The 13,165-nt window shown below is 42.2% G+C and overlaps 1 protein-coding gene across 1 annotated transcript; it reads right to left on the bottom strand.

Moving 5' to 3' along the window:
* Positions 1–262: 262 nt before the first annotated feature.
* On the bottom strand, positions 263–12,554 carry AUNIP (aurora kinase A and ninein interacting protein). Its single transcript, XM_020983157.2, is given in 4 exon segments — positions 263–1,920; positions 1,922–2,418; positions 4,296–4,437; positions 12,277–12,554. Coding segments are annotated over 4 exon segments (1,065 nt in total). The 5' UTR covers positions 12,358–12,554; the 3' UTR covers positions 263–1,575.
* Between the last annotated feature and the right edge of the window lie 611 nt (positions 12,555–13,165).

Here is a 13,165-nt window from a genome sequence, read left to right as displayed (position 1 = left end):
TACGTAATAACTTTTTAAGGTAGAACCACATCATCAAAGGTTGAAAAAGCCTGCCAACCTCCATCATTACAATTCAGACCCCACCTCACAGCCACCCCCTAATGATTTCTACCTGTACTTGAAAAACCCTACTAGAGCTTGTTATATAGTATCTAAAGAAATAACAGCAGGTTAGAGCCCAGGAAAGGTGGGGGAGGGGCCATTTAGACTCACAGAATGTTAGACTGAGCTGATAGAGCCCCAGAGACCATTTGATTCAATCCACTTTTTTTAAAAATTTTATTACAGATTTAACAATATGGAATTGAATAGCAAAGCAAACCATAAAACTGTAACTGTACATTTTTAAAAAATGAACTTTCCAAAATAATTTGCTTTCTTCTTCTGATCTTTGTATTTAAAGTTTTTTTGTCTTTGTGCAAGCTACATTTACAGATCAGCACAGAGTTGGAACAAAGGAGAGATTACAGTTCTATGTCATACAAGTCTGAAACATACTACTCTTCTAGAGACTTTGTACTTGGGACCTGAACCACATTCCCACTCCACAAATCTCGTGTCATTAAGTAGTGGGGCTAAGAGATTCAGATTATAGTTGTCAGAGCTGCAAACTGTATGACTATTGGATAAATCACTTCACCTCTATTTCAACCTCCTCTCAACACGTGCCCTAATAATTTGCCTCACAAAGCTGTTGGGTATGTGCACCTTTCTGAAACCCAGCACTTCCTACGGGGCTGCCACAGTCCCCAGGGTTTCAAAGGGCTGGAGTTGGTTTGGGTTCAACATATGGTCACTATCTTGTATGTCTCTAATCCCAGAAACTGGCTTATCAAAAACAGATTATAAGGGAGAATCATGGACCACACTTTCCACCTGAGTTTCAACTGATCCTCAAAGCTCTAAAAACCAGTTCTCACCCCAGGTTAAAATTAACACAAAGTTCTAGCAAGCAAGCAGGGCTTCTGCTGTATGGATGAGGGACATACTGATGGAATTACAGCCAGGAGAAATCAAATTGTAACCAAGCCAGAAGCACTTGAAAGGTCCAAGTCAATCAAACCTGGCAGGTTTTCTTTACAGTAAGAACAGCCTGCACACAAAAGTGTTTTCTTTAACTGCCATGGTCACTCCACAGATCTCTTTGAAAGGAAATGGCATATAGGCATACACTGAAAAATAACACCAATGACAGGCCACATTCAGTTTTAATATTAGCTAGATTTAGGAGAAGATTCAGTCTATATTCAAATCAATGTGGTAGTTCTCGTCAAAGAGCTAAGAGACCAATAATTCTCTCAGGGTGTCTGCCAACCTGTCTCTTCCAAAACCACTCCCTCAACAAGTGAAAGTGCCTGTTTTATTTACATTCACGATGAAGAAGCTCATAAAATGAAGCTAAACACTGCCTTCATTTGGCACTGCCTGCATTCCCTCAAATCCAGAACTAGGGCCTATATTGAGACTACCACCCCCCCACCCCCACCCCAAATGACTACACAACACAAGGCTATCAGGGTGTTTTTCTATCATCTGGATACTTAAGGGTGTAATGCCCTGTCACCAAAACAAAGTTCAAAAGCAGTGCTTGATAACTCTGTTACCTTGAGAGTCCTGGGTAAAGAGCATATCAGGTTGGGAATTTAACTGAGAGGTGCCCAGGACAGACCTGCCCTGGCACTGAACCTGAGAACTGAGGGATGCATGCAGGGGCTTTCTTGGAAAGTTGGCTATATCTTGCAGAGCAGCTCGAGGAGGGTGAGCAATGACCCTCTGGCCCTGGGAATCTTCTGTGAACAATCGGCTTTTCAAGTCTGGGTCATACCTCTTACCATCCCAAGAAAAGGCCTGACTGGAGCAGGGTCTTTGTTCTACTAACTCTGTGTCCCCTCCCCTCCAGGGCTGCTCCCTGTTTTCTCCCCTTCCCTGCTTTGCCTCCTTGGTGACTTTGGGGAAGGACAGAGAACTGTTCATTTTCTTTGGAAAATAACACCTTCTCCAATTCTGCCCTGTCCACTAGGCCCTTGGTCTCTTGCCCTTGTTTATGATGTATTTTCCCACCCTCCCTTCCCTGGGCTAGCACACCAAGGCCTTTGGAGTGCTGGGTGAAGGCAAAACCCACCTCAGCAGAGCCTGCAATGTCCACCTGGGGCAGAGGCAGTTTCTGGTCTTGGCTACTGAGCACAGCTGGTCTTGCCTCTCTGCAACAGTCAGATACCTTTTTGGGTGATGGAGTAGAGCAGATAAGCTCCTGAGGTTCCTTAGTGACTTTAGCAGCTGCAGTTTCAGGACACTGGGCACACTCATCCCTGGGGCCCAACAGAGGATCCAACAACATCACATCTCTTTTCTGTTTCTTCTTTCTCTGACTTGCTGTACCAGGTGCAGGCCTTCCCTGCCCACCATCATTTGCCTTTCCTGAAAAACAATATATCTGAAAAAGTCTAGTGGTCTGACTGAAATGCAGCTACACATCCTAATCACTGCGTGGATATCTAGGCCATTGCGTGGCCTCTGTGATGCCTGACATTTGAAAAATAAGCCACCATGAGAAAATCCTTATCATTTTACAGGAAGTCTTTGGATTCCTAAAGCCTGCTCAGGGTCAGCCTACAAACAGCTAGATGTCTTTATAGGATGCACATGCACTTCACATTACGTTAACACATGTTCCCAAAAAGCTGTATATAAATCAAAATATTGTAATGTTTTAAAACCCCATTTTACCAAATGAATTGGCACCAAGATAATTTTGAAAAACTAATTTTTTTCCAAAAATAGAAACTGACATCTCCACTGTATTGAAAAACTATTTTTTCATTTCAATGAAAGATAAAACTTGCTGAAGTCTATTTTTCATTTATCAATCAGGAAACACAGGAGAGTGGAAAGTAAGCTGGACTAAAAGCCAGTACACCCTGTTTATTTGTCCATTTGTCCAGGTGTAGTCATTACTAGCTGTGAAGCCTTGTTCAAATCACATTACCTCTCTTGAGCTTCATTTTGCCTCTCTAAAATGAAGGGGTTGGTCTAGATGATCTCTCTTCTAGCTCCAATTAGTCTATGTTCTAAGGTTCCTTCTAGCTCCAAAACAGTATAACACAGCTGACATCTATTAAAATGTAAATGTTACTTTATTGGTATCCTAAGATGAGTTTCAGGACAAAAGCTTGGTGCTCTGCTAAATAGTGACAGTGACTACATATTTACTTAGTGCTCTCAGGAAATGCCAAGCACAAACATAACCATGACATCAGGTCTCAGATCATGGGGCAGCCCTCTATGAACAGACTGAAGGAGAGCACCAGTTCCTCTTTGTTCTTGAGGACTTCATGGGAAGAGATTCCACATCCAAATCCAATGCCAACCAGGCACTGTAAGCATGTTAAGACAGCTAAACAATGATAAAAGGCAATGAATAATCTGTATTCAGCCTCCCCAGACAGATGAGGATGGGGTCTGAGATTCTCCTACCTTTGGATACATAACTTTGAAAGGGCCTTTGGCTCTAGGAATCGCCATGACAATACCAGTAACATACCCAAAGGTTTTCCAGCTAGGAAAGTCACCACCACAAACTTCTCCAAACTACATCCACTTCATCTCATCTGGCGACATTACAGTTTATATCTGGTTATTATAATAATGATTTAATAGCTTGAAAGTGACATTACACATCATCTAGGCTAAGCCCTACATTTTATAGAGGGAGAAACTGTGGTCCAGAGAGGAGACATGACTGATCAAAGTGGCAGAGAGAGTAAAGGGCAGGACTGGGACTAAATCCCTGGTTTCCTGACTTCCTTTCTTTCCACTGTACCATATGCTGCCTTTTCAAAGGTGTCCTGATACATATCACAGACATATTTATTCAGCTAATACCTATGGTTAGTGGTACTCATTCTTATTTCTTACAGAACTGTGCATGGGCTACTTCAGTTTTATATTATTAACAATTACGAGAGCAATAATAATATTAATAAGAATACTTACTGTTTATATAATGCTTCGTGGTTACAAAGTGCTTTATACACATTATCTTATTTGATTCCCATATAATGCAAATCAATACAAAAGGTAGGTGGTATAAGATTACCCCCATTTCATAGATGGAAAAACTGAGGCTTAAAGATCTTAAGTGACTTAAGGTCACATACCCAATAAAGGTGATAGAGCCAGTTCTTGAACTCAGGCGTGTGCTCCTTCCATTAAAGAACAGCTGCCTACACATTTCCATTCTTGGATTCTAGAACTAAATAAAGTGGACTCCAATTGCCCCCCAGAGTGGTCAGTACCTGACTTTGAAGCAAAAAATGATGCAATGAGAGTCTGCTTGGTACCCACAGGCTGAGCTCTTCTTTGAGTAAAACCAACAATAGCTTCTCTCTCACCTCGAGCTGGAGGCAGCATTCTGGTGATGGGATTGGATAATCGAGTCTAAGAAGAAAAGAGGGAAAAGATCATCAGCTCTAAAGAAAATGTAAAACATCAGCTGGAAATGAGACACTCTATAACCCTTTTGTTCCAGTCTAGTGAACTCGTCTCTCTTGACTGAGTTGACTTTATTCTGTTCTCTGGGCAGTTTGCTTCAGGAACCACCTACCTTGTACTTCTTATTTGCCTCACAGCTAGTTTTCTAGGGAACAGTGTATTCCAATACAGCCCAGCTTTGTTTCCTTTCCCTAGAAATATTCAGCCTGATTACAAAACCATAATTTTTTTCAGGTATGATACTGTTGATACTATTAACCATGATCAGTAGAACCATATACTTTGAGTTGTTTTTCCCAACAGTAGGGATGGGTCAATAGCTACTCTCTCTGACCTAATAATGTTTATCCTTAGCAATGTGAATTTTCAAGAGGCTGGCTAGAGTTCTCCATGAAAATACTACTACTACTCCAAGGAGCATACCTTCTTTTTGATGAGAAGAGAAAAAAATGTGCTAAAGCAAGCAAAATGTACTTACCAAATAATTGCAAGTAGGAGAGAATGATAAAAACTAGGCAAATACAGAAGAATTTCATTTAGGAAGTGTTGTTTGAAAAGATTCTATAAAGCAAGGTGAAAAGGAAATGTTTTCCAGACATGAGGGAAAACTTGTTCAAAGGCACTGAGGTAGAAAGGAATTATTGTATCTACGGAAATGCTAGCAAGGTCACCAGATTGACTGCTGACATTAAATTATTTGAATACTAAAACTCTCAAAGTCACAGAAACTCTTTAGGTCACAGAAGGGACTTGTGATCTCTCTTACTAAAAGGTAGTATTCACAGCAAATATATGTTGAAGCATGTATTTGGATTTAGACCAATTGGTTCAAATGATGAGAACTATCATCTCTGGACATAATGGTTATCATTTATTACAAAATGGTAGAAAATAAAATCCTTTTGGTTTTAATAACTACCCAGCAGACATTTACTAAGTGGCTTATTTTAAACTGTGTCTACATCAAACAATACTACATTTAAAATGGCAAATGCAGTAATTTTGTAAACATTTAGTTTGCGTTTCCATACAACATGAGATATTGGATTCATCAAGGGGAAGTTTGTTATTTTTTTTGTTAGAATATAAATTTTTTTATTCTTTGTATCTCCAGCACCTAGCATAATGTATGACACATAATGGGAACTTAATAAATGTTTGTTGGTTAGTTTTTTATTCAATTGTTTTCTAATAAATTGATTGAATTTTTAAAAAAAAAATACTACTAGTAGGAAAAGCAAGCAAATATTTCCAGATGGCAGCTCCTGGTTCTGCTTGGTCACAAAGCCACCTCCCAAGTTGGCCTGATGTATCAGAAAGATTTACTTTCCTAGAAGGATCTAAGGGAGGGAAAAAAAATACCCCAGAAGGAAAGCCCAAAAGAAAAACATCAATAGTACTGCTTTTAAAATTACATTTTTAATTTATTATATACTTAAAAAGAAAAGGAACACGTAAGAGTTTTGTGTAAAATCTTTTTCTGTTCTACTATTTATATGAAATTCTCGTTTTATTTGGTGTTAATAATTTTTAAAAAGAAATAAAGATGAAGAAAAAGATCTAGGTTAAACACCCATTAACTACTACCTACTAGCTATGTGATCACCTATAAGAACATATTTAAGAGCATTTTTTTTCAAAAAGTAAATCTGTATTTATATCTTTTGTTTTGTATCAGCTACACTTCTCAAAATATCCTTTTCCCCTCCCCTTTCTCGAAGAGCTATTCCTTAACAAAAAAAAAAAAGGTGGCGGTGGGAACCAGTTCATCAAAACTAACCAACACTTCTAGAAAAACCCTGAAATTATATAATAATATATATTATTCCACACCCATAATCCCTCACTTCTACAAAGAGAGAGAGACAAGCCTTTTCCATTTATCTTCTTTAGGGTCAAGCTTAGTAATAATATTTTACAACATTACGTTTTAATTGTTTCATTGTTTTTATTTACATTGTTATAGCAACTAGGTGGCACAGTGATTAGAGCACTGGGCCCAGAATCAGGGAGACCTGAGGTCAAATCCTTTCTCAGACCCTGGACATCTTACTTAACAGCTGTTTGCCTCAGTTTCTTCAACTGTAAAATGTGGATAATAGTAGTACCTATCTCTCAGGATCATTAGAAGGCTCAAATGAGATGTTTGGAAAGTTATTAGTGCACAGCAGGTGCTATATAAATGCTTATTTCCTTCCCTTCCCCCATCTCCTCATCCCCACTGAGCATATTGTTTTTCTGGTTGTGCTTACTCCTTCTGCAAATAAATTTCCCCAAGTTTCTCTCTATATTCATCAGATTCATCACTTCTTACAGAGCAGTAATATTCCCTTACCTTAAATACCACATTTATTCATTTCTTCAAATGATGAGCATATACTTTGTCTCCAATTCTTTGCTATTACAAAAAAAGTACTGTTTTACATATATATATATATATATATATATATATATATATATATATGCATATGTAATTGTGTATATGTGTGTATGGGGCCTTTCTTTTATCACTGACCTCCCAGGATTATATGCTTAGCAGTGGGATCTCTGGGTCAAAGAATGTGGAAATTTTTGTCATTTCTTAGCATGATTCCAAATTGCTTTCCAGAATGACTAGACCAATTCATGACTTCACAAAGCATTAGTGTTCCTATCTTTCCATAACCCCTCTAATATTAACTATTCCCATCTTTTGTCACCTTTGCCAATTTGATGGAGGAGTTGTTTTGATTTGGACTTATTATTAGTGCTGCAGTCATCTTTCATATGGCTGTTAATAGTCTGCAATTCTTCTTTCTAAGACATTTTGTTTATATCCTTTTACCACTAGTCAACTGAAATATGACTTTCAGTCATATATTTCTGTTGTCTATGTATCTTGGATATTAGACTCTTATCAGAGATATCTGGTGCAAAGATTTTTCTTCCAATCAACAGCTTCATGTAACTGAAATTACTGAGTTTCTCTTTTGTGATCATCTCTCTCCTTTGTTTGATTTAGAGTTCATCTCTCAGCCACAGCTGTGAAAGGTACCTGATCTGATTCTCTTCTAATTTTTATAGCATGATCTTTAATATTCAGGTCACATACCCATTGAATTTGTTACAAAATATCAGTTAATAAGCATTTAAATATGGGCCAGGTAATAAGAACTGGGAATACAAAGGCAAAAATAGCTCCTCTCTTCAGTGAGTGTGCATTCTAACAGGAGAGACAACATATAAATAACCAGGCACACACAGGACACATAGTGAACACATGGCAGGTAATCTTAGAGGGGAAGACCACCTGTGGAAGGTGGCATTTGAGCCAAGTATTGAAGGAAGCCAGTGATTTTAAGAGACACATGTGAAGAAGGAAAACATTTCAAACATGGGAGAGAGACAAGACAAAGACTCAGAGACAGGAGAAAAGGAGGAGAACAGCAAATAAGCCAACATGGCTAGATCACAGAATACATAGGACTTTATATTTGATCCTGAAGGTAACTGTGGAACTAGCAGAGTTTATTATATGGGAGGAAGAGAAGTGACATGATTAGGCCTGTGCTTTAGCACTTTGGCAGTTATGTAGAAGATGGACTGGAGTAGAGAGAGGCTTCAGGCAGGAAGACCAATTAGAAGGTTATTACAATGGTCCAGGTTAGAAGTGATGATGCCTCAACTAGGGCGGTGGCTGTTTATGTGAGTGAAAAGAAGCTGCTGAGCCTGTATCAAATTGCTTCTTCTCAATGAAGAGGAAGGAGAGGGAGAGAAGAAGAGAATTTGGAACTGAAAATTTAAAAAAACAAATGTTAAAAATTGCTTTAACATGTTGGAAAAAGAGGTGAAAGAAGCTGTCATAAAAAGAGAAATGACAAGATTTGGCAACTGTTTAAATATAACTGTTAGGCTACTAAGTAGCTTAGTGGACAAAGCACTGGACCTGGAAGATCTGAGTTCAAATTTGGCCAAAGACACTTACTAGCTGTGTGACCCTGGACAAGTCATTTAAAAATGTCTGCCTGCCTCAATTTCCCCAAACTGTAAAATAGGGATAATAATAGCCCCTATCTCCCAGAGTTGTTGTGAGGCTCAAATGAGACAATATTTATAAAGTAGCCCAGTGCTTACAATTAGTAGGAACTCAATACATGCTTATTTTTTTCCTATGTTTGAAGTGAGAGTGAGCAGAGTTTGGAGAAGAGAATTAAGAACCTGGATGACTAGGAGAATGGTGGTACCCTAGATCTAATTTCTGCCAAACTGCTTTCCAGTTTTCTCAGCAATTTTTGTAAAACAAGAAGTTCTTTCTTAAGTAATTTATGGTTTGGAGTTTGTGAAGGATACTTCCTTAATGTCAACAAAGAGTATTTGTCAGGTATTTGTCACTGAGGAGATGGTTCATACCACTGACCGATGCTTCTGGAACATTAGGAACATACAAGGACAAAAAGGTCTATTTATTTAGTGGCAGGGTCACTGAGGAAGTCATAGGTATGTGCCTTGAGAAACAGTATGTGACAATGTAGAGATCTAAATTTTGACATGATAGATACTTCCCCTCAAATCACTTTGACTTTTACCAGGTAAGGTGATGAAAGACTGTGCACAAACAAAAAGTATCCCAGATCTCAAAGAGCAAACAAGGCAGGGACTTTGAGTACTATGTTGAGGTCATCAAGCAGACCTTAGCTATAGAGCATGCTTTTTCTAATGCTATCATCTACAGGACCATGGCCCAGCCGGCAATTCACCCCAACTCTCTACAGTGTTCTACAGTTAAAACTGACTGGACTGAACCACTAGAACTATATCCCAGGCAATTCCTGGCCATTTCCTCACCCTGCTTTCTCTATTCCAACCACTATTTCTATATCTATGTCCCTTAGCTCTGAAAGGTGAGTTTGTGTCAGTATCCAGGCATCTACACTACTTCCTGTCCATCTCCTTACCATGCTTTCTCTACCCAGACCACCATCCACACCTCCTCCCCACCAGAACCTTGGACTCAGCACCAGGCTTCCCAGGTTCTGCCAGGTGAGCTCTGCCTTATCTCATCAAAACTGAGGTCTCCACTCCACATCCAGTCAAGCTCCCCAAAAGAGCACCCTCTGGGTATTCTCTCCTCCCAGCCTTAGTAGCATTTCAAAGAGTCATCTTCTCCCATTAGAACATAAGCTCCTTGAAGATAAGGTCAGTATTGCTCAATTGTATTAGTATCCCCAGTGCTTAGCACAAGGCCAGTATATAATGAGCATTTAATAAATACTTTACCTATCTATACATTTATCTACCCTATGGAACTTAGAGAATCTTCCAATTACTATATTATGTGTTTACTTAGGCTTCCTTCTGCTCAGGAGTAGGTAGTCAATTTCCTTCTATGCATTAGTAAGCTAAGTAAACATAACTTCAGAAAATATCTTCAACCAGCAAAGCATAGTGAAAAATTCAGAATATAATTGTAATGCAGAACATTATTTTACCATTTTAGGTAGTAGGGCCCTTTAAGCCATGAAATTACTGCTTAATCTTGCCCCAGACCTCTCTCCTCCTAAATCTAAACAATAGTGAAATGTACTCTTGCATAGCTCAGCACAGCCTCCAACCAAATGGATAAGACAGCTTGCAACATAATTGCTTTAGATACTTATGTTTACACCAGAGACCAGGACACCTGGTCTGGTTTGTGTGATCTCTGACCTGTAATGATGGGGTGCTCGGTGCTTGTACTTGTGCCCCAATTTCTCCCTAGTCTCAGAAACACTGTCTCTGACAACCACTCCCCAGCCCAAGGACACTGTGCCTAGCAGTCATTCATGCATGGGCCCTCAGCATGACCCTTATCTCTCTCCCTGGTACAGCTACACAGAGCTGGGCTTCTCAGGCCCCAGCCCTCAGATCATGTCTCTGGAAGCCTCCCAATTCCTTAGTAAGTTCCTGTCTTGTGAGAAAGCTTTCCCTTACTGCAGAGCATTCTCTCATCAAGACAGAGGGAGAGGGGTGTCTTGCCCAGCCCAAGGAGTTTTGTCCTTGGCCAGGCCAAGGACTCTTCCTCCTGCCAGACTCCAAAGATCCATACCTCTGTCATCTCTCTCCCTGTCCGATATACTCCCTGTACTTTCCCATCCATAGCCCCCAAAGACACCTGCACCTTTGGATTACCTCATCAGTGTTCTGGGCCAGCATTTCTTTCTCATGCTCTTTTCCATATAAACCCTAGCTCGACCCCTGAACGGGGCTGCTTGATTTGGGTGTGCATACTCCTTGCAGTCTCGTGATAATAAACCCACATTTTAAATTACGTCTGGGTCTTGCTCGCTGATTTCTCGGTACAACATAATTTGAGTCAGAAGACTTCAACTAAAATCTTAGCCCTCATGCTTATTTGCTTATATTATACTTTCCATAAGATCATTGTAAAGTTCACTTTTTTTGTTCTGTCAACAAAAGAATTCTAAAAGTTGTAAGCCTCATTCTCATTTTGTTGTAAGCCTCAGTTTTCTCCTTTGTAAAACGGGGATAATAATGCTTGCTACTACCTACCTCAGGGTCATTATATGGAAGCACTTTCTAAATCTTAAGGTTGTTAACTTCTTTGAAAACAAAGCTTCTTTTTAAAGAAAGCTGGTCTAAATGTGGAAAGTATTAAGAGAAATGGGTGGAAGTAGAGGCTGAAGAAGGGGTTCAAATCTCAATTTCATTACTGAACTCCTCCCACAAAGCCATATGACTTTAAAGTCAACTTAACTTGAATTTAGTTTTCTGCAAAACAGGTGTAATAATGAACCACCTGACTTCACAGGGCTGGTGTGAGAATCAAATAAGACAACATATGTAATACACTTTAAAACTGTAAAAGCCCTCTACAAACATAAACAATTATTGTCATATCTTCCCACAGAATCAAGAAATGGTGCTCATGTTCTATTGTATATTTATATTCCCCTTATTTGTTCTCTCTGGTCCCAATTCTCTTCTCCCAAAAGTGCACGGCGCCAACAAGAGAATGCAAAGAGGCAAGGATAAGGGACACGCTGAAATCTGTTCTCCTCAGCTCCCTAGTCTACGGGGGCAAGCTGAAATACTCCTTGCTCCCCATTACTACTTCCAGGTTCTCCACCTTCCTCTATCACTCATGCCTTCTCTTCTTTTGAGGTTCGTGCTATTTCTATCTACTACCCAATCAAAATCCTGGTAGCTGTTGCCTCCTGACTCCCCAGGTCATTCCCCTTCTTTCCTCAGTGAGTCTGACACCCCTCCTCTCTAATTCCTGACCTCGTACTTGGGGACTTCAATATACAGTGATTCTCAAACAGCCGAACCACGCCGTTCCTCAACCTACTCACTTCCCACGAGCTCCACGGGAGCTCCCATTCTACCTCCCCCCCCAGCCACATGGTCAAACCCTAGGTATGGCCATCACCCACAAATGCAGAGCTCGCAGATCCCCTAATCCCACCACAATCACTCAACTCTTCCCCGGCACTGTCACCCCCAATCCCCTGAGCCCCCAATTCTCTCCCAGGCCGTCTGCCTGCACTAGCCCACTCTCCTCTACTCCCCATCTGACTCCTTGACCAGTTCAACTCCACACTGCCCTCTTCTCTTGAGTCCCTGGCCCCCTTCTCATATCGTCAGCCTTGGGTCATTTACACCATGGGTCACCTTCATTCCTACACACAAGCATTCCCCGACCCCTGACCCCTGTCCCTCATGACATGCACGGAGCCCTCAGCAGGACACGCCCCGCCCCTCACCTCTGTCCTCCGCGTCAGGGTCCCCCCAGCCCACGGAGCCCACCTGCACTTTCCGCTTCTTCAGAGCCGCCGCATCCAGCCACACGCCGCAGGCCTCGGCCTCGGCGGGGCCTCTTCTCCTCATGGTCGCCCAGGGCCTCCTAGGCCGGGCCGGACCACGTCCTCACACAGACCTTCAGCGCGCGCCAAGAGCCGTTTGTATCTCGCGCCGGCGCGATGGGCGGGGCTACGCGCGGCACCCAACGAGAAAAACGCGTGCTGGACGGCCCAAGACAGCCCCTCCTCCTGCGCCCTGGACCTGCCCACCCTCCGAGCCACGCCCTCACGCGTCAGGCCACTCCCCAGACCGCCAGTCGCCTAGCCGCCCCCACCGCCTCCAGACCCGCCCCCGTTACCTAGGGAATCCTCCCCGAGTCCACTAGCCCGAGGCCAGTCCTGGACTCCTCCGAGCCCCGCCTACAAGCCCCCACCCACAATGCTCCGGGCCCATAACTCCTTACTGCCTCTCCCTCGCCAATTTAAGGCCCCGCCCATCACCACTTCTACCGCCCCCAAGCCTCTTGGACGGGCGTCCACCCACTCTGGATCCCCCTTCTCCCGGCCAGTGCCAGGCGGGCCTGTGGGCGAGGTTTGGCCAGGCCCCGCCCCCGTCGCTGGACCCCCCCTCCCCCTCCTGTTGGCCCCGCCCCCGCAGCGTCCCAGATTTGGATGCCGAGCAGACTGTGATGGCTCAGTCTTCGACATTACTTCCTCTGGACTACTCTCCTGCAGCCCCCACGGCCCGCTCCACGAGCAGACCCCGGGCTTGGACCCCTGCCTCACATCCCAGCCCGGGTCGTGTCAACTGAGCTGTGGGCTCTGCAGTGTCCAGCCGGGCTCTGGGCTCAGACCAGGAACACTGTGTTCCTCCCCAGACAAAGGCTCTGGTCAGC

The sequence above is a fragment of the Phascolarctos cinereus genome, unplaced genomic scaffold (assembly GCF_003287225.1).
Source record: "Phascolarctos cinereus isolate Bilbo 61053 unplaced genomic scaffold, phaCin_HiC Scaffold_726;HRSCAF=1367, whole genome shotgun sequence".
In the NCBI taxonomy this organism is placed as follows: Eukaryota; Metazoa; Chordata; class Mammalia; order Diprotodontia; family Phascolarctidae; genus Phascolarctos; species Phascolarctos cinereus.
Note: the sequence above shows the minus strand (reverse complement) of the source record. Positions and strands in the feature narration are given on the sequence as shown.